At 35.1% G+C, this 23,426-nt stretch overlaps 1 protein-coding gene across 2 annotated transcripts in view; it reads right to left on the reverse strand.

Annotated features, from left to right (window-relative positions):
* The window catches only part of LOC150099747 (focadhesin), a 381,450-nt gene that overhangs the window by 216,731 nt on the left and 141,293 nt on the right, over positions 1-23,426 (reverse strand). For both annotated transcript variants that reach the window (XR_016549345.1, XM_090403693.1), the window contains exon 12: positions 611-737. Coding sequence is in view for 1 of the 2 variants with exons in the window: in XM_090403693.1 (XP_090259819.1) it covers positions 611-737 (127 nt within the window). In the remaining variant the exon portion in view is untranslated. The remainder of the gene's footprint in view (positions 1-610; positions 738-23,426) is intronic.

Here is a 23,426-nt window from a genome sequence, read left to right on the forward strand (position 1 = left end):
TATTAGGAACAGAGGAGCACATAAATTATTAGGTAAAGTTGGCATTTAATGTTTGTACTCATTTTCTTGCAAAATTAAAATTATTTTCTTTAAAATGTAAGTGTTCAGATTACTTTGTTCGGTACTGTATCAGTGAACAAAGGCTTTAGGAGGAAGGAGAGTAGAGGAGGCAACTGCTACCATCTTGCAGTCATAAACCATAACACTCATATTATTACCTGTGATAATTTGAGTTTTACAGTTAATTTTTTTGAAATAAAGGGTGAAAAATCCAGTTTCCAAGGAAAGTAAATCCTACTTGCTTAGAAAATTAAGAAACCTTAAAAAAGTTTCTTAAATTGGGACTAGAATGGAACCTATAATGGTCTCTCTTTAAGCAGAACAATACAGAAGCAACTGCTCTTTCCTTCAAGCTCCCCACAGCAACTTTTTTTGTTGTTCTATTTTTATGAAAGGCCTTTAATTTGATGATAATTTATGACAGAGTGAAACAGAATTTTCAGGATTACCAAGTATTTTTTCTTTCTTTTTAGACATTAAAAGAAACAACAGCTATTATATTAAAGGGATAAAAAAATCAACACATGCAAAGTAACATGATTTTCAGTACCTCATATTCACATAATATGCATATACTTTCTAGAGCTAATACAGCAGCAGGGATGCTAGATTCCTTTGATGATTCAGTTAAAATTTTGGATAAAACTGCCAGCAAGTCTGATCCATGTTGATGTGGTCTAAATTTATAAGAGAAATATGTTATAGAATGAATAACAAATAAACAGCACTAAAATGATACAAATGGCAGTAATATATTGAAAGTTTATTTTTCACTTGGTTAGAGTATAATAAATTTAGTTTAATCCTTTATCCAAGTGTGAGCAAACAAAGTTTGCACCTGAAAGTATCTTCAGGACTGGGGTAAGGTGGTACAACACCAGGTCAACTCGTTGCAAAGGTGGAGCAAGCTACCAATACTCCTATCTCAGTATCTCCCATCATGCAAAACACATCTCCTTGCGGATATGTCTAATGTTATGCATTAAGGGAAGGGCCACTACCCAGACTAGTGTCGACCTTTATTGAGGTCTCTTCGATGGGAACCAGGCCCAAGTGGAGATACCAGGCAGAAGCATTAGCAGATCATCTCTACCTATAGGAGTTGCCAAATGGTGTGCCAACCTTTTTTAATAAATTACTCTGGATTTAGAGAAAGATGTTGAAAGTTTATTTTTCACTTGGTTAGAGTATAATAAATTTAGTTTAATCCTTTATCCAAGTGTGAGCAAACAAAGTTTGCACCTGAAAGTATCTTCAGGACTGGGATAAGGTGGTACAACATGTTGGTGTTGGTATTTATTATACTCTAACCAAGTGAAAAATAAACTTTCAACATCTTTCTCTAAATCCAGAGTAATTTATTAAAAAAGGGTGGCACACCATTTGGCAACTCCTATAGGTAGAGATGACCTGCTAATGCTTCTGCCTGGTAGAAGCATTAGCAGGTCATGGGCCTGGGCCTGGCTCCCACTGAAGAGACCTCAATAAAAGTCTAAACTAGTCTGGGTAGTGGCCCTTCCCTTAATGCATAACATTAGACATATCCACAAGGAGATGTGTTTTGCATTATAGGAGATACTGAGATAGAAGTGTTGGTATCTTGCTCCACCTTTGCAACGAGTTGCCCTGGTGTTGTACCTCTTTACCCCAGTCCTGAAGATACTTTCAGGTGCAAACTTTGTTTGCTCACACTTGGATAAAGGATTAAACTAAATTTATTATAGGCAGCAATATAAGTAACTTATTATTATCTCCATGGAGTCAAAAGACTTGGCTATAAGAAATTTTCATATTCACACAATGCTTTCAAACCACATCTTAAATTTGTTTATTGTTTCTGCACTTGGCAATTCATCCCACAAACTTATCGTTCTGATAAAACCAAATCTACACTGTGCTGTGGAGCTATAACATTTATTTCCACATATCAATGTCCTTGCCTACTGATATAATCTATTCTGTTGTCCTCACAATTCTTGCAACATTACACAAATTTCAGGTTGGTACTTTTCTATCTCCACCTCTAGTTCCCATCCTTCACCTTCAATATGTTTGCACCTTACCAACTGAATACACAGCATCACATATTACTACACAGGAAAGGTGGATGAAATTCCTCATATGCATTGCTTAGTCAAGAATTCATTAATGGATGACCATCTCAATTTAAACTTGCCTTAAATATTCAACTTCAATGTTTTTCATTTTTATCTGCAGTGGAAACTACAGCTGAATTCTCTAACAGAAGCTGAAATTTCACTTCTTTATGAAACAGAGAAAAATAGTGCTTTAAAACACTATTTACCTCAGTTTCCAATTATATGCTAACTTGTTTTTATCTCAAAGACAGCATCTGTATTCATATGTGCACTATGTCAGAGAATCTCTAAAATTAAATTTTTGTTCGTCTTCAGCCAAAAATCTCCCTCTTCTCATTCTTTTGACTTAAAGGAAGCTAACTTAATAGCTACATCAGCTTCCTCTAAAATTTTAATGCTCACATCTCCAATCAAACTGATGCAGCTTGTAGAGATGCTGAAATATTTGCTATAACCAATGATTTTACACAAATTGTTTTCTTTTTTTCTTATTACGCTGCCTTATCAAAAATAACTGGATATCACTTCACAGCACTGAATATGGTTATATAATTCACAACCATAGCTCACACAGGCATAAAAGAAAGCAAACAGCCTTGCAATCTTCATGGACAAACATTAACAGTAAAATAGGGCATACTGAAGAGCTCAGTGACTTTTGACATGGCACAATCATAGGATGCCACCTTTACAACAACTTTTTTTTTAATATGCTGCCTTATCAAAAATAACTGGACATCGCTTCACAGCACTGAATATTGCTATATAATTCACAACCATAGCTCACACAGGCATAAAAGAAAGCAAACAGTCTTGCAATCTTCATGGACAAACATTAACAGTAAAATAGGGCATACTGAAGAGCTCAGTGACTTTTGACATGGCACAATTAAAGGATGCCACCTTTACAACAACTTGGTTTGGGAAATTTTTTCCCTGTTCAACTGCAAATGATGTTATTGTGAAGTGATGCTGGAACAACAACAAAACACAATTGTGATCTAAGATGCCACATAAAATCACAGAGCAGGGCTGCCAAGTGCTGAAGCATCTGGTGCAAAAAAAAAAAAAAAACGCCCATCCTTGGTTGAAACACACATTGCTGAGTTCCGAAATGCCTCTGTATGCAACACCAACCACAACCTTTCAATGGGTACATGACAACTGGGCGATGGCGACTGGGCAATGGAATAAAAGATCAAATATGCAATTCTATTCTGTTGATCTATTACCAGGTAAATTTAAATAATATTTTTTTTGAGAAATGAGTTAAAAGAAAAAGAACGGTATAAACATAAAATTTGAAAAATCTCACTTATAATTAAGTTTATTTTTATTGTGTAGAATTATGAATTGTATAGAAGTTATATTGAAATTTCCCATACAAAAAAATTAGTCAGCTAGTTAATAAATATTTGTATTATATATTTTCGTTTATATCATATATCAAAATTTGTAGGATCATTTAAGAAAGAGATTGTTAAAAAGAGTGGTCCAAAAATTATTTAAAAATGAAAAGGTATAATTGCACAGTATTAAAATAAAGAAAAAATATAGTTTTGTTTTAATTCATTTATTAATATTATTTTGTAATTAACAAACATATTTACAAATGTTACATATATACAATAAAACAAAAAAAAGCATATGAAATTCAAGAAAGACAATTTCTTTGAATTTATTAATTCATATTATAGTTATATGCAATACCATGTAAATATTCTATTATATTTTTCCTATTGTAATTAATAACTTTTTCGAAATTCTTTGGTAAGCTTCATCGTAACGTCTACGTTTGTGCTCATGTTGAAAACCTGCTACTGCTCTTTCATATTCAACATCATATGTTTTTTGAATTTTTTGTAGTCCATTTATAAAAATCCATAAATTTGGATGACTTGTGCTGCTGCCAAAGCTCAATTGCAGTTTTCGATGACAGGCTTCCACAAAATTATTTGTCCTATCACTTCCATTTATTGTTCTTTGGTACACAGACCAAACGTTTGAGGGAAAAATCGGTGGAGCCCTGGTTCTGTTATTCCTTAGACGACCTATGCATGTGTTCGTAAACCATTCTAAAATTGGTTCAAATTCATTGGATAAACGATTCTCAAGTTCAGAAATAGCGTAAATAATATATTGTTCTGAAACAAAAGCAAGCGAAGTGATCATTTTTTAATTTAAAGCGAATTGCGCATCAGAATTATATCTGGCTAAAAGACTGCATGAAGCTAAATGCTTACGAAGATTTTGTACGAGATGAAAAAAAGCAACCATTTATGTTAGCTTGTATAAATACTATATGTAACACTTGATGAATGGCAATTTCAAAATCAACATTTATATTTTCAGGATCTAGTAATAGCCACATTTCATGTATCATATAAAATAATTTTGTGTATGTTTCAAGAGTCTTATTAGGTAATAAACAATATAAAACAAGGAAAACGGAACCTCCATCCTTTCTAGCCAAAATAACAAACATTGGAGCAAAATAAGGGGGAGAAAGTAAAAATGTGCCATCCATAAACAATTCATTCATGATTTGGCTCCACACTGCATGGCTTTCACGACCAAAAATTAATATTCTCATGGGGTCGACCTGTTCTGATCCCGAATCAGCCAATAAAAAACGTTCAAATTGTGATGGACTGAATTCATAATTTAAGTATTCTTCAGGAATAATTATTGTTTCCCTAGAATCAGGATTAATTGGGGCTTTTACATTTTTTAATCTTCTTTGAATATTTCTGCACAGACTGCTATGATTTGGAAGCATTCCTTCTACCGCAGAAGAAACATTTTGTAGAACTTGAGTTCTGATTTGTGATGGGTTGCTCATTGTCGTATCCGCTAATTTTTTGGCTGTTGTACTAGCTTCTTGCATTATTACTCTGGCTGTGTTCCTGTTTTTCAGAAATTAGTGATTCATCACTGACACTTGTCCAGATTCTACCTTTGCATCCTTTGTTTTTATTTTCACATTGCCAAAATTGAATTGAACCTTTCTTATCAATCTTGTCTTTAACATAAAGATACCCATTCCAAGCAAATTTTTCCTTGTCTCTTTGACTTAATATTCTTGAATTATCCATTTCTGAAGAATAGAAACAAGAAATATAAATATAAAAATAAATTTTAAAAAAAGTTTTCACTATTGATATAATTAAGTATTTTTACAGTACTATTTGAAAAATAGTACTGGAAAAAATTCTTAATTATATATAGTGAAGTATTTCTATACCTCCATATAATTGTACTTAGCAATTTGTTTCATTTGAGAGATAATCAAGAGTTTGAAATTTATTTAAATGAATTTAGATGTCAAGTATACAATTTAGTATACGATTAAGATTATAAATTTTGAATACATACCTTTTATTTACTGAAACTTGTTCTTTGCACGTGGTAACTGTAATGTTGACACAAATATCGGAAACGATGTAATAAACAAACAAACAACTAGTCTTACTGTTTAATAGAAGTCAAAATATCTTGTGAATGCGTATTAAATTAAATAACCGCACACAAAACGCCCAAATAATAAATTGCCAAACAAGACACATTACGCAGTGAAGCTCAGAAATACTTCTTCAGACAATAAAAATAAACTTAATTATAAGCGAGATTTTTCAAATTTTATGTTCATACTGTAATTCTATGGGAAATTTCAATATAACTTCAATACAATTCGTAATTCTACATCAATAAAAATAAACTTAAATAAACTTAATTATAAGCAAGATTTTTAAATTTTTTTGTTTATACCGTTTTTTAACTCAATTTTACCTGGTAATAGATCAACAGAATAGAATTCCATATTTTATCTTTTATTCCGTCGTCCAATTGTCCATCACCCAGTTGACCGTGTTCCCTTTCAACAGGAGTTGAAAAACATGAATTTCCATAGTCCATAGAAGCCTAACATAACATCAGCAAGAGTAACACCAAGTGTCAGGTGATGTGGGGTAAAGATTGCCACCATTGAACTCTGGAGAAGTGGAAATGCATTCTCTGGTGTCATAAATCATGCCTTACCATCTGGAAATTCAATGAACAAGTCTTGGTTTGGTGGATGCCAAAAAAACATTACCTAGCTTAATATGTTGTACCAACTGTGAAGTTTAGTGGAGGAGGAACAGTCTAGGGCTGTTTTTCATAGTTCAGGCTGTCCCCACCCCCCTTCAATTCTAGTAAGACAATCTTAATGCTGCAGCCTATAATGATGTTCCAGACAATTCTGTCCTTCCTAGACATGGTAAGCCATGTATAGGAATTGGATGTAGACTATTGAGGTGTCTATATCCAATTAGAGGAAGGAGACTAACGTCTGGGCCATGAGGCCAAATAGACAACAACAACAGATAGATAGTTTGAGGGTATGTATGTGTGTATGAGTCTATGGTTCATTTTTCAAAATTTTCTGTATAAAAATTTGCCATTGGGGGGTGAGAGGGGAAGGAGAGGAAATCCATAGCAGTTCTCTCTCTCTTTATAAATTTTCTTCCTCCAAGAAAAATAACTGCAACTGATAGCAAAGGAAAAAATGTAAGATATCATAAGGAAAAATGCTTTTTAAGAGTGTTAAGGTGTCATTCAAAGGAACATTGGTGAACAGTGAGATGATGTCAAAAGCTTACCAATATATCTAAATTATTTAAAGTTAGATTTTCAATCGAGGCTTTAAAATGGGTTGTAATTTTTTTTTTTTTTATATATATAGGATGCAAGACCGGGGGGGGGGGGGGAAGAGATTTTGCTTGCTGTTTTGACATTTTTAGGATGGAGCATCAGTAGCATCTACAGGTTTTTTTTTTTTTTGGGGGGGGGGGGGGAAATGGGTTTGTATTTTATGTAAACTGAGTATATGGGGGGGGGAGGTATGAAAACCAAAGGATTTGAGTTATTTTGGTTTTTTTAAGTACGCTTCTTAATTTCTTTAACCTGCATTTTGGTGGGATTGTAGTCTAGTGGGATGTAGGTAGTATCTTGGAGAATGTATCTTGGATGTGTCTTGTGGGATGTATCTTGGAGAATAATATCTATTTTCCAATTATAAAGATGAGTATGGCATTATATTGCTCTGGTGATGACAATAATTTTATCTTTTCATAACTTTCTGAGAGCAGCAAGTTGGTCAGAAGATAGGTTACTTTTTTGGAGGCAAAGACTGGGAGAGGACATTGGTGACAAGTCTGATGTTAGCTATTTCCATAGCTAAATGACAGATTCTGTGTACATTGTTTGTCATCTGGCATCAGCATTTCTTTTGGTACGACAGCAAAACTGTGGCTGAGGCTTAAGGTGCTGATGGCATTTTTGTTGAGCATTTTCAAAAACATACTGAGTTCCAATTGTAGTGAGCTAATGGCAGCAGCGTTGGTAGTGGAGAGGCTGGTACACATTGCAGCAACCTGTTCTTGTAATAGTGCAAGAATGGCACATTAGTATATATGCAGAGCTTTATTCGAAGATGCAGTTAGGTATTATTTTTGTATCTTGACATTTTTTAAGAACAGCCAGCCAATTTAATTGTCTTGATAAACATACTCTTTACTTACTGTGTTGTCTTGCTTTGCATGCTATTTCTTCACCATGAATGATTAGTATCTGTGTGTTAAGGCTTAAATGCTGGAAAGTCATCATGTTGGAGGTTTAATGGAGTACTGACAGCACTAACAAAGTATTAAAAACTAAGTTTAATGCTTACAGTATTTCATCTCATTCACTGAAATATAGAAAACAGAAACAGTAAACAGAAAACCCACTCTCACAGGCAGATATATTACCAAACTTTCCCACCACCACTGCCCCTCCCAACAATATGGCATCATTAAAACAATAAAAAAAAAAACCTCTACACTGCTTTTAAGTCCTACTGGAAACTTGCAATCCATATTCATTCTACCAAAGATCAGCTCCCTCCCTCCTTGTTCAGTGCCTGTGTAAAATATCTTATGGTGAAATAAAGAAAATTTTTTTCACCTATATCGATTTTACATAGATCATAAAATATATAAAATTAGAAGTGTATATAACCTGCTTTAATGTATTAAACTTTGTATTATATTGTGAAAATAACTAAATGTAGAACTACAAGTATATGTAACCAAAAGGATTAGACAGGATTATATTAGTATGCTGAAGGTGAACAATAATCTCTAAGGTCACTGAAATATAGGAATTTTGCCGCCAAGACCTAAAGTAAGCGTAGGTGATGTCAGGGCACTTCCAGAAAATCTGGGAAGTTTGGATGATAAGACAAAGGACGTCGAATGATATAAAAGACTATGACTGGCAGGCAAAAGGGCTTTTTTTTTCGAATTTTTCTGGAGTCTTGGGAGGAGAAGAGTAGGGAGTCCCTCAAGGAGTCATCCAGGAGTTTTGGGGAAGTTCACTAGTAGGTAAACCCTAGTGCCAGGGAGTGTCAGGAGAGGCCATATTCAAAAGAACATTCTGAGATGTTCTTCGATGAAAGTACTGGCATACGTGTATGCTGAAACCAGAAGAGTTCCTAACACTGCCGAAGAACTATAGTACCTTTCCAAGGAGGAGAACTTGCAAGATGACAACCGTTGAATAGTACCTGATCGCAGCCATCTCCCAAGAATGAGGAAGGCACCAGCAGAACTCACCCATACCCCTTGAAAACCCTAGGACTTTACAAGATACAGAGAGCTAGTAAGTAGATTGCTCTATGTTACTATCCAAGATTGTTTGTGTAGATAATCGATGCTAGTCCTGTTTAATCAATTGTAGTATGAAGCAAAGAGGTTAGAGAGCTGAGCGTTAGTCTGTAAATGCATAAATGAATGGTATATGTTTGTATATTGCTTGTGTTAACTAATGCACAGAAAGTGTCACATATAATTTGTCTTAATTTTTATAAAATTGAATGCAAGACTTTACGGGCTTTTGCATGATAAATAAGTTGAGTGTGAGATTTCTTTGTTAATGTCTCAAGTGATTAGCTTTGCTTCATAAATTGTGATTCAAGCACGAGATATGCCCATTGCTGTTTGTAAAATATTTATCTTAGTTAAAATAAACATGTTTTGCTTTGTAAATAGCTTGCCTGATCCTTGTTAACCAATGCACTGTCTCACAAAACTTATCGGACCTCTGTGTAACTAAGGTAAAGAAACTGCCATGACTGTACAATTCAGAGTTGCTTGAGATTAATGAACAAAGGGTTCTTATATGTGCTTAGCAGAAAAATTCTCATGTTTGTAAAGAATAAAAAAATTTACATAGTCCTTGATGGTGCAGTTGTTAACTAATATAAATTTTTCAAGGACTATTAAACATGAGCAATAGCAATCTTAATTTGAGGATTTGCTCTTAACTAGAGGTTTTTCTTCCTTATTTTACAACACTAGCACATATAAGGGTTTACCCTACGAAGTTGAGGAGGGAGGGTGGAAGTAGGTCAAGTTATAGTATCAGACATGAGCTTTAAGATTAGAATACTTTAGGCAAAGATAGAGGTTACTGTCTCTGAAGGAATTTAACATAAGCTCAAGCAGACACCGATATCAATGTAAGGGGGGGGTTCATTAAAGATAAGAGTAACTAGAAAACAAGGACTATTACAAATGGCGCAAGTTGACAATATAAATTAAATAAATAGTAAAATAAAATATCTACAGCTGAAATATATAAAGTACCCTGTTCCTGCTAGTTGACTTCAGACAGAGTAGATCAGCCACCATCCATTTAAGTGAACACAAAACTTACATCTTCAATCATGACTAGTCATTTTGGTCTTGCAGACCATTTATTGGATACCACTCACAGGATCTTCTGGAAGAAAACCGCCATGCTCCATCACGGTAAATTAAAAAAAAAAAACACTCTTTTTTGAACCTGCAGTGGTACTCAAAAATCAACCAAATTTAAACAAATCGAGCATAAAAAACTTCCCAAAATTTAGGAAACATTAATCAGAGTTCCAATTTACATCCTAGGCTTCTTATGAATGCCCATAGAGGGAGCACCATGTCGACTGGAATTCAAATTTGCAGCCATGTGTTTAAATGAGTATTATGTTGTGTGTGTGTGTGTGTGTGTGTTACAAGTGTTATTTGTACTTCCTGAATGCCTCAGCGGCAGACGAAATATTGGAAGTATTAACTTTAATTTTTAATCCTTTCATAGTGCTGTCAGTACTCCATTAAAACTCCAACATGATCAGCTTTACTGGAACAATGAATAGGGAATTACTGCAGCAATGTACGAAAATCTAGTGGAAAGTCTTCCCATAAGACTGAAGGCTGTTATAACAACAAAGAGCAGACTAACTCCATATTAATGTTTTTCATATTAGAGATGGAATGAGCAGATGTCCAGTTATATTTGATTATATACTGAATGAATCCCACCCACAAAAGCCCATAATCCAACATTACATTAGGCTTGGTTATATAGGTAGCTCCTTTCCTTCAGTTACATGATGATCAGTATTCATTATTAAAAAAAAAATTATGGAAACAACTACAGCATTATAGTAAAACTTCAGTTTAATATAAATCAAAATAATCACTCAACATTTTGATCTTCGTATCAAAGTCATCATCCAGCGTATACACACATATACAAAGAAACAAGCTATGTTACAATCTACATTGTATGCTAAAGTCACAGTAATTTGGTCAATGGTTAACACTACTAGATGACCTCTGGTTAAAAAAAAAACACTTACTACATAAAAGCTAGAGTACTGTTTTATTATTATCTATTTGGTTACAGTTTGTTAAGAGATACAGTAAGCTAGAGAGCAAGATGCTCTTACATAATTACTCATAAATCAGAACTAAACAGTATAGATAGTAACCAATAAGAGATGAAATGGTCCTTAAGGTCCTTAAGTAAGGATTTGCTGGAGAACTTGAAGAAAGTGTGTGTGCCGTTCAAATTCTTGAGATTTTTATGCCACCATTATTAAGATTAGCACAGTTAATCAAAATTTCACAGGCTTCATTAAACTTGCATTCAGTACATTTATCGATAATGGCTATAGTAAAAATACAATCAATAAAGTTCTTCATAAAACTTCATCAAAAAATGCAAATAATATAGGTTACAGACCATAGCTATCCCATATGTTAAAGGGTTACAAGATAAAATAAATAGAATTCTACACCATTACAATCTTAATGGTACTTTTAAACGACCTATAAAATTATAAAACATATTCTACTCCTCCAAGGATCCTCCCTGCCTCACCTTGGCCCACCCTTGGATACATATCATATCCATTGCACTGAAACTGGATGCACAATTCCTATCCATAAAAAAAGCACCAACAACACATTAAATTTAACAATTTTGGTAAAGCAGGCCTCTCTTAACCTCCTACACCAAATTGACTGTAAAAGCATCTATTCCTCACATCATACAAAAACCTGGTATGAATGCAAATTTAAAGAAGCCTGATATTTTGATCAAACAACCTAATCTTAACAATAATGGTCGCATAAAAACCCAAGAATTTGGATGGCATACATTCAGCAAACTTAAATTGTTCGAATTCTCTAGCAAACCTTTGCTTTAGGACTTGAAGCAATAATTTAAGCTTTTATTGGCCACCATCGATGCTGCTTTGTTCTAATGTATGTGAATAATTATATGAGAGCATGCTGCCTCCAAGCTTAATATATCTCTTAATGATTTGTAACCAAACAGAATGAACGAATCCATCAAAGCTAGAACCTAAAGGGTTCTAGCTTTGATAGAGTAAGTTTTTTTTTTGTTTTTTTTTTTACCAGATGTCAAGCCAGTAGCGTTGACACTACTGTGTCAACGCTACTGGCTTGACATCTGGTAAAAACGTTACTGTGACTTTAGCATACCGTGCAGATTGTAACATAACTTGTTTCTTTGTATATATGGGTATACTCCAGATGATGGCCTAGATATGAAGATCTAAACGTCGAATGATTATTTTTGGTTTATATTAAATTTAGGTCAAAGCTGTATAACTGAGAGGAGACCTCCACATAGCCTTTAAAGGAATGCGGAGAACTGACCAGGGCTTCTGACCTAATGTCCAATCCTCACCTTCTCGTGGTGCACCCTGTTGGGTATCTACTTTGATACTGAACGAACGAGGATGGGCTGGCAATTTGGGATTTAGCCGACCAAATTGTATTCTTATTGGTTAAACCAAAATAAAAAATGATGGTACAACATGACAAAATTTCATGCCGGCTGGGGCGTCGCCCGGTTAAACAAGGCCCCCGTTGTTTTCGCCAGGGAACCAGGGCGAACAGCGAAAAGTCAGCTACTGGAACAAATCTGAAAACAAACCCCAACTCAACATCACCAGAGTTAAAGATCGGTACTATCAACGTAAGAAGCCTGAATGGCAAAGAAATGGAGCTAGCTGAGGAATTAGATAAGTACCAGATCGACATAATAGGGGTGACTGAAACAAAAAAGACCAAAACTGGTGAGATCTTTCTGAGCAATAAATACAAAATGTTATATTCAGGCAATAACAATCAAGGAAAAGAAGGAGTAGCCATAGTATTCAACATAAAATACGAGGCTAATCTTCTTGAATGGCAGTCAGTCTCAAGTAGAGTAATGTGGGCAAATATGAGAATGGGGAACTGGACAATGAGACTTATTTGTGCCTATGGTCCCACAGAAGGTTCTACTAAGGTAGAAGTGGAGGAATTTTTTGAGGCTTTAGAAAAAGCAACTGACACAATGAAAAAGGAAAAGTTGGTCCTTGTTGGGGATCTAAATAGTAGAGTAGGAAATGATTGTGAGACATACAAAAATATTTTGGGAAAATTTGGAGAAAAGAGCAAAGCTAATAATAATGGGAAATATTTGTTGGATTTCTGCTCAGGACATGGACTGGTTATTACTAACACCATGTTCCAACATAAAAATGTGCACAAATTCACATGGAGAGAAGAGGCTAGGAATAAGAAAAGTCTCATTGACTATGTTATTGTTGATAGTGATGTTTTCTCCCTGGTGCAGGACACCAGAGTGTACAGAGGATTTGAAATTGGAAGTGATCACTATTTAGTCTTGAGCAGGATAAAATTGAATTTCATATTGAAAAGAATAACATGTAAGAAAGTTTTAAAGCGAATAAAAGTTGAGCAGCTCTCAGATGTAAACTGTAGACTAAAATACAGAAATATTATTGAAAAGAAAATGAAAGAGTTTGAGAACAGGAATCAAACCTTGGAGATTCAGTGGCAAACTCTGAAGGAAACATTGATTGATTCTGCCAGAGAGGCATGTGGTGAGGTTGTGTGCAAAGATAAAAAAATCAGAACTCCCTGGTGGACACAGGAAGTTAAAGAGGCAGTGAAGGAAAAGAAGAAAGCATATCAAAAGTTCCTGGCAAATAAGTCAGCTTTTACTCTTACAGAATACAGAGACAAATGTAAGAAAGCTAAACAGTGTGTAAAACTAGCTAAACAAAAGTCATGGGAGGACTTTGGCAAGAATATAGAAAATAAATATCAAGAAGGTGGCAAAATATTCTGGAGGTTGTTGAAGAAGCTTAGGAATGGAGGAAAGAGTGCTGTAAAAGGAATTAGAGATGATAAAGGTGAAATGAAAACAGGAGAAAAAGATATCCTTGAAGTATGGAGTAATTACTTTGAAAAACTGCTAAATGAAACAAGCAGTGATGATAGCACAGTGGTAAAAAACACTGACCAGGCATGCAGTCAGGAATACATATCCATACTTGAAGTAGAAAAAGCCATCAAAGGCTTGAAATGTGGAAAGGCAGCAGGAGTAGATGATATTCGACCAGAAATGCTGAAGTATGGTGGTATAAGAGTCTTACAGTGGCTGCACTGCATAGTTCAGAAAGCCTGGACAGAGGGATGAATTCCCGATGATTGGAGTAGAGCTCTCATAGTACCCATATATAAAAAGGGAAATAAAACTGAATGTGAGAATTACAGAGGTATTTCCCTACTGAGTGTTCCTGGCAAGATCTATGCAAGTATACTTGAGAAACGGTTGAGAAGAATTGTGGAAGAAAAGCTTGGTGAAGAACAAGCTGGATTCAGGCCAAATAGAGGCTGTCAGGATCAGATCTTCACTTTATGACAAATAGTCGAGAAAGCATGGGAATATAACAAAGATCTGTATTTAAGTTTTGTCGATTTGGAAAAGGCATATGACAAGGTGCCAAGAGAGAAGCTATTCAATACGCTGCAGTTATATGGTGTCAATGGGGCATTATATCAAGCAATACTTAGTCTTTATTTGAGTTGTGAGTCAGCAGTTAGAATTGAAGGAAGTACAGGAAGATGGTTTAATGTTAAATCTGGTGTGAGACAAGGATGTACATTATCCCCTCTGTTATTCATTATCTATATGGATCACATTATGAAGGAATGTGGTATTAAACCTGATATCAAAATTGGAGATGTTAATGTCAGCTCTTTGCTTTATGCGGATGATGTTATACTTCTAAATAAATCCACTACAAGTCTGCAAGATTCTCTGACTAAATTGAATAGCTGTTGTAATAGATATGGTATGAAGGTCAGCAATAAAAAGACAAAGACAATGAAAATAGGCAGAATCATTGAAAATGTCAACTGTGTTGTGAATGGAGAACCTGTGGAACAAGTAAAACATTTCAGCTACTTAGGCACAATTTTTACTGAAGATGGTAAACTAAATATAGAAATAGACAACAGAATCAGCAAAGCTGGTATCGTGGGAAGTCAATTGAATAAATTCATATGGAATAAGAAAGAAATTAGTCGGAACACTAAATTAGCTGTATACAAGACTGTGTTCAAACCAATTTTAACTTATGGATCTGAGAGCTGGGTCGGAAGTAAAACACTTGACCAAAGACTAGAGACCGCAGATATGAGAGTCCTGAGAAAGATTAGAGGCGTGAACAGATGGCATCAATGGCAATATCATATTAAAAATGAGGATATTAGAAAAGAACTTGACATTGTCAGCATCCAGGAATGCGTTAGCAGAGCTAATCTCAGATGGTATGGTCACTTAAATAGAATGGGAGAGGAAAGATTAGCAAAACAAGTGTTCTCTGCCAGGTTGGCAGGGAAACGACCCAGAGGAAGACCAAGATATAGGTGGATTGATACGGTACAAAGTGCCTTAGGCGATAGAAATATAAGATCTGATAATGTTGGAGTCTTGACAAGTAACAGACTGATTTGGAGGAAAATTGTAGATAGGAAGTTAGTAATGATGTAATTTTTTCATGTAGTACTGTCATATCCTGTACACCCCTTGAGGGTACATGGCAGGAATTTGATGATGATGATGATGATGATTATATTAAATTGAAGTCTTACTTTAACACAATAGTTTCCATAACTGTTTAATAATGAATAAATGGGTTGATAGTCAGATAATCCAAAACACTACACGTGGAATGCTTCAGCACTTCAGGTCTCAAATAAGGAGAAATGGTAATTTTGCAACAGGAAATAAAATTCACCTCCCACCTGAAGACAATGCCAGATATCTATCCTCACAATGGGATTTGGACTAACAGCCTGTTGACTGGAGATTAGGAATGACAGCAATTGCATTTGATTTTTTTTTTAAATATAATTATGGTCAAAACAATATGCTATATTTCACAATTTTTCGAAATAAATTAAGTGTTCCTTAATTTAGCATTTCATCTAAATTAAGTAATGAAATTCTACCTCCTATAAAGGACATTGTGATCATCTTAAAAATTCAAATAACCGAATAACTTGTAAACTATTTCTAAATACCATCAGCTTTTGGAATACTGTGTACAACCAATATTAAGCAGCTCAGGCTCTGAGGTAAATACAAGGTCATTATAAAGTCGCAGAAAGTTTCATAAAGTTATGAATATTTAAAACTGCACAAGGGCTTCATAATGACCCTGTATATATGTTGGCTAATGCGAACTTGTAACTGGTCTGTTGGTTTTGCATTAAAAACCCAGGCAACCACCCTTGGTTGAAAAGGCCCCCCCCAAAAAAATTCCTTATCCCAAATAAGCTTCAAATTTTAACAATTGAAGCGTATTATATATGAAGCTTTGAAGCTCTTTTCCAAAATATACCTTTGCTACACATATATGTACATATACAGTCATACCCAGACTTACGCGGTTTCTTATATGTATTCCCATATTCCCGTCCCGCTTCACCACTAGTTGTGTCTTTCCGGTGCTGGCCGCATTCACCAGTAATCCAAGAGCTCTAAAAAATAAATCTAAAACTGGCTTGCCAGTGATTTGGAGGTCAAATTCTAAAGCTTGGGTGATAGCTTCTATTTTTGAAGAGTGCTTTGGTCACCACTTCATGCTGAAGTTGAACGTTATTGCCAGTTTAAAAAAATTCTGTTTAAAGTTATGATCATTATTGATAATGCACCACCCTCCTTCAACTTTAATTGATTTTGATCCACATGTAAAAGTTGTTTTCTTGCCTCCAAATACAACCAGCTTACTTCAACGATGGACCAAGGAGTTATCAAAACATTCAAAGTGTACTACACACGGCGTTTGTTTGCAAGTCAATGAAGCTACGAGGCAAAATGAACAACTATCTGTTAAAGAGTTTTGGAAACAGTTTAATGTTTTAGATGCTGTAAGGATTATCGGAGATTCTTAGGGCAAAATTTCCCAAAAAACCTTGAATGGTGTCTGGAAAAAACTTTGTCCATCCTTTTTTAAATGCGAAACAGAAATGTTGCCAGAAACTGATCAACTTGCTGAGGCAATAGAAGAAGAAGTTGTCAACCTTGCAAGGCAATTAGATTTAGAAGTCGACAGTGAAGATGTCAGCGAGCTGTTAGACTCACATAACAAGGAGCTTACAATTGATGAGCTCACAGAGATGTGTGAGCAAAGCGCTACTAAAGAGACCAAAACCTCAGATTCCAGTTCTACCAGAAAAGCACAAGACAATTGCAAAATTAACAGAAGGTCTTAGTTTAATTAAGAAAGGTTTACAGATTTTGGAGGACAGAGATTCTAATGAGGAACGAATTGTAGCCACAAGGCAAGGAAGAAAAAAATCATTGGTTTACTATGAAGAAATTTTGCGTGACAAGAAAAAGACATTATGCTGTCAGATGAATCTATCAGATTTTATGAAACCATCGACATCGAAATAACTTTCTTTTTTTTACAGTATGTACGAAAACCTACAATTATGATTATATTTCTTAAAAAAAATATAGGTGTTTTTGTAAACCTTTGGTCCCAATTAACTAATATTTCGTATGTTTGTATATATAAATTAAATGCAAAATTATACCCCGAGTTACGCGAATTCGACTTATGCACTTTTTGTTGATCCTATCTACCGTGTAACTTCAGGGTATGACTGTAATTGTATATTATGTTTAACAATTTTAATTTAAAAAAAATAGATTTTCATAGTTTTTTTCATTTTAATTTTACAAAACTCATATTTAAGGTTTATTAGATTTAAAGTGCATAAAATCTATCTCCCAAAGTCAGGATTCTGCACTGTAACAAAAACTGTATTTCAAATTTTTTAGGAAATGACAACATAAACTATATTATTAATTATAAAACTTTAATTAATAACTACCTATATTTTGGAAATTTCTAAATTCCCATCTTCAGGGATCACAAAACAATGATATGTGCACGCAGGCACTAACACTAAGCAAACGAGGCTAAAAAGAGGACTGAAGTCAGTCCTAGAGTCCTAAAGGTGCCTACTTATGGGTTAAATTGAGTTGTCTTGGTCACTGGGCTGATGTTATTAGAATGCAAGCTTCACAAATTTGAGGCAGTCTCATGCACCCAAATCTGTTGAGGTTTGGGAAGTTTTTCAGAGCTGAGGATGATTCAAGGAATAATCTTTCATACTTGTACTTGTTGCGGTGTAATAAAGTGGCCTTCTTCCAGCATATTCTGTGTCGGGTGTCCATTGCATGGTCAGCAAATCCTGAGTGGCTGTATTGGTGAAACTAGATTTAGTCCTTGTGTTCAGATATTGATATTGGCTGTCCTGCCAGTTTTGGCCATAGTAGGACAGTTTGCAAATGCAATGGACATGGTATACTCCAGGTAGGTCTAGGGGAAGTGGCTAGTCTTTGGTGGAGCAGATAAGAGATGCGAATTTCTTATATGGGAGCAGATTACTGCCACTCGCATTTTCTTGGCCAACACCAATGAGGCTATTCATGCACTAGAGCATCAGTTCCCAACCGGGGTTATGTGCTGGGCCATTCAGGGATACACGAAAAATAATCAGTAATGGCGGAAAAACTCATTTCCACTATTTTACATTAAGATAGGCACTGAACAAAAGTGTCAGTATTTAAAAACCGCTATTTTAAAAACAAGGGCTACAATTTATAGAAATGGGCTTAAAAGGGGTACACAAGTGGAAAAAGGTTGGGAACCACTACACTAGAGGAAGAACTTGTTGCTACGCTGAACATCAACCTTTGGACAATCCTTTCTGGTGTCTCGAACACTTCACCAGAAAAAGAATTTCAAAGAATACAATGTTGTCTCATTAAAAAATTTAATAGCAGAAAAAAAGAACTCAGCTCCCAAACCTCAACTACCTCTCAACATGGTAATAAACCTGTCATTCCTTACCCTGAAGCAATCAGTACACTCGTGCATGGCCAAAACTTTGTCTTAGCACTGAAAAAGATCCTTGCAGAAGAAATAATGATACAAGTAGAACGCAGTATCCGCAACCTTCCCACCCATATTGCTAACAATATCAGACTGGATGTAGCTGGTGTTCTTAGCCAAGCCAAACCATCAAAAAACAACCTATCAAAAGATGAATTCAAAGCTCTGCAAGAAATGAAAAACAACAGTAAAATAATGATTACTAAAGTGGATAAGGGAAATGCCACTGTGGTTCTAAACCAAACAGACTACACAGGTAAGCTTGCCTCTTTACTTTTAGATCAGTCTACCTACCTTCCTATAGAATATGATCCTACCAGCTCCCAAATATGAACATTCCATAGGCTCCTTAAGAAGGTTACCTATTGGCCTGTGAAAGTGACTAACAGACTAAAACCTTTGAACTCTAGACCCCTCTCCCCGAATATATGGACTACCAAAAATCCATAAGAGCAGAATGTACCATTACACCCCATTGTGGATGGCACTGATTCACCCCCCCCACACACACACACAAATTAGCCAAACATCTAGCCAAAGTGCTTACACATACTGGAAACACATCTTCATACAAAAATACTCAGCCCACTTTAAAGGCAGTATAGAAAATCTTTCACTCCAACACACACTGACATAAAGGTAAGTTTTGATGTCTCCTCCTTATTCACCAATATTCCACTCAAATATACCTTAGGCCTCATCCAAGCCAAATTTCCTCCTGATATCTCAGCCTATTTCGACCATGAACTCAAACTATTTCGTTTGGCAAGGAACATTCTACAAATACATAGAGGGGGAAGCCATGGGTTTTCCACTCTTTCCACCCCTGGCTAACTTCTTTATGGAAGCCTTTGAAGAAAAAGCCTCAAACTCTGCCACACATAAACTCACTATTTACCTATACTACGTGGATGATGTGTTCGCTATTTGGCCACATGGCCTGGATACACTCCACAATGTCTCAACACACTTGAACAATTCACATGGATCCGGTTTACTTTAGAAAATGAAAACAACAGCAATATCCCTTTCCTAGACACTCTGATTACACACCAGCCTGATGGATCCCTGGTTTTCTCTGTTTAAGAAAACCTACACATACAGCTACCTGTATGTGTAGATTTAGATACATTCACCAGCAGTCACACCACCACCCCCTCCCAATAATATGGGATTATAAAAACCCTATAATAACAGGACAAAATTAATCAGTTCAGATAACAATGCCTAACTACTGAACTTAACCATATCCTTAACACCTTTTTAGCCAATGGCTACAACCCCCCCCCCCCAAAAAAAATCCAAAAAATATTAAGACCAGTTAACCACAACTCCCCTTCCCCTCCCCTAAATCTATCACCATTCCTTATATCCAGGGTATATTCAAAAAACTAACAAAAATCCTAAGAAAATATGACCTCACTAGTTACCAACCACATAATAAATTGTCATCTCTTATCCACTCCACCAAAGACTGGCCACTTCCCCTAGACTCACTAGTTACAAACTCATAAGAAATTGGCTCCAAAGACTAGCCACTTCCCCTAGATCTACCTGGAGTATACCAGGTCCACTGCAGTTGCAAACTGTCCTACTACAGCTAAAACTGGAAAGACAATCAATACCAGGCTATCAGAACACAAGGACTACATCCGGTTTCACCAATACAGCCACTCAGAATTTGCTGACCATGCATTAGACACCCGAAACAGAATATGCTGGAAGAAGGCCACTTTATTACACTGCAGCAAGTGCAAGTATGAAAGATTATTCCTTGAATCATCCTCAGCTCTGAAAAACTTCCCACTCAGCAAATTTGGGTGCATGAGACTGTCCCAAATTTGGGAAGCTTGCATTCTAATAACATCAGCCCAATGACCAAGACAACTCAATTTAGCCCATGAGTAGGCACCTTTAAGATTCTAGGACTGACATTAGCTTTATTTGTTTAGTGTTAGTGCCTGCATGCATATATCATTATTTTGTGACCTCTGAAGATGGGAATGTAACATTCCCAAAATACAGGTAGTTAGTTTTATAATTAATAATATAATTTATGTTGTCATTTCCTAAAAAATTAGAAGTGTCTAATCAACGTGTAAGCTTGTCTACAAGAACAAAAACTGTAGTTTCAAATTTTGCAAAGTCACTTAAATAATGATCAACACATTCACACCAGGTTAATAATGATAATACCTTCAACACTAGTTCAGGGTACAAGAATATAAAATGGATTTGAAACTAGAAGTGATCATCATCTAGTTTTAAGCAGGATAAAAATGAACATCTGAAAAGAAAAGAAAATTATATAACAGACTTTTAAAAAGAATTAAAGTTGAGCAACTTTTGCAGGTGAGCTATAGTCAACTATACAAATATTATTCACAAAAAAAACAAAGATGAAACAGTTTGAAAACTGTGACAGCCTGTCTCCGTGGCAAACTCTGAAGAAAATATTGACTAATTCAGTTAGTGAGGTATGTGGTGAAATTGCCTGCAAGAATAAAAACAAATCACAACTCCACAGTGGACACAAGATGTTTAAGAGGTCCTGAAAAGACATAACGAAAGTTCTTAGAAAGTGGGTCAGCAGAAACAATATGAGAATACAGAGAAAAATGTAAGAGAGTGAAACTTTATGTAAAAGTAGCTAAACAAAAGTCATGGAAAAAATTTTTTAAAATACAGAAGGTAAATATTGGCATGGGTCAAAATATTCTTGAAGCTATTGAAAAAGATTAGAAATGGAGAAGAGAATACAGTAAAAGGAGTCAGAGATAGTAAAGGTGATCATAAAAACTATGAAGATATTCAAAATGCTTGGAGTAATTACTTTGAAAACTTAATTGAAATTAGCAGTGCAGAACAAGGGTATAAAATATTCAAGAGAAATGCTATTTGGAGTACATATCAATACTTGAGGTAAAAAAAAACTATCAAAAGCATGAAATATGGAAAGGGAGCTGGAGTAAATGACGTGATCAGAAATGCTCAAAAATGGAACCAAAAATCCTATATATTAAAAGGAATAAAACTTAATGTGAAAATTACGAAGTAGTATTCTGTACTAAGTGTTCCAGATAAAATTTATGCAAGCATACTCAAGAAGAGTTGAGAAGAGGTTAAAAAAATTGTGGAAGAGATACTTGAAAAACAAGCTGGATTCAGGCCAAATAGAAGTTTCTCGACTGTTTTTTATTAAGTGAAAATCAAATTTTCACTTCATGACAATTGAGAAACCATGGTATAACAAGGCTCTGCATTTAAGTTTTATAGATAAGGAATATAAGGTGCCAAGAGAAGAGATGCTCAAAACAGAATAATATGGTGTAAATGGAACATTATTATTATTATTATGTGATATAGCCAAGGAGTCCAGACTCATCGAGGGAGGACATCTACTCTACAACTCTCTGTCTCCACTGCTCAATCCACCAACTACAGCAAACCACATAATCTACACCAACGCTACCACCACTAGTATTTTCACAAACATCCATGCTCACGGTGGTATTCAAACCTGCAGCCTTTTTGGCTGGAGAGCAGATACTCTAACCACTCAGCCAACCAGGTCATATACAGAGAAAAACATAGTCTGTATATGAGTTGTAAGCCAGCAATGAGAATTAAAAGAAATACAGAAAGATAGTGCAATGTAAAATCATGTAAGACAAGGATGCACACTATCATCTATATGGATCACATTATGAAATAAAGTGGCATTAAGGCTATCATTAAAATTGGAGACTTTAATCTCAGCATTACTATATGCAGATGTTATACTCTTAAATAAATCCAGCACAACTGTGTAAGATTCCTTAAATAAATTGACTAACTGCTGTAACAAGTTTGGTATGAAAATTAACAAAAGAGAAAAACAATGAAAATAGGCAGGAAAGTGAAAACATATGCTGCATTCTGAGTGGGAAACTACAAAAGTAAAACATGTGAGGTATTTAGCCACAATTTTTGGTGACGATAGTAAATTAAATATGGTTTATACAAAAGCATAAGCAAATTTGGATAGTCAAGTGAATAAATTTAAATGGAAAAGAGAGAGAAATTAAGAAAGAAATTAATCAAAAGACTGAAGTAAAGACAGTATTCAGACTAATTTTAACTTATGGATCTGAGAGATGGATTAGAAATAAAATAGTTGAGCAAAGACTAGAAACTACAGATGAGTTCTCATTGCAGGAATGGAGAGATGGCATCAATAGCAGAATCCTAATAAGAATGAGGACATTAGGAACTTAGCATTGTTCAAAGCTAATCTCAGATGGCATGGTCACTTAAACAGAATGGGAGAGGATAGGTTAGCAAAATAGATGCTTGATGCCAAGATGAAGTCCGAGTGGAAGACTAAGATCTATGTGGATTGATGCAGTTGGAAGTGCCCTGGAAGATAGAAACATAAGCTCTGACAGTATTCGAGAAATGACATGATAGTCCAATTTGGAAGAGAATTGTTGAGAGGACATTAGTAATAATGTAAATTTTATTCATGTAGTATTATTGTTAGTATCCTATGCACCTCTTGAGAGTACTTATCAGGAAATGGGTAATTTAAATTTGATAAAAGCTAGTTTAATATGTGCTTTATGCTATTACATAACATGGTG

This window comes from Typopeltis vanoorti, chromosome 14 (assembly GCF_054136105.1).
Source record: "Typopeltis vanoorti isolate ZY-2024b chromosome 14, IOZ_Tvanoo_1.0, whole genome shotgun sequence".
In the NCBI taxonomy this organism is placed as follows: Eukaryota; Metazoa; Arthropoda; class Arachnida; order Uropygi; family Thelyphonidae; genus Typopeltis; species Typopeltis vanoorti.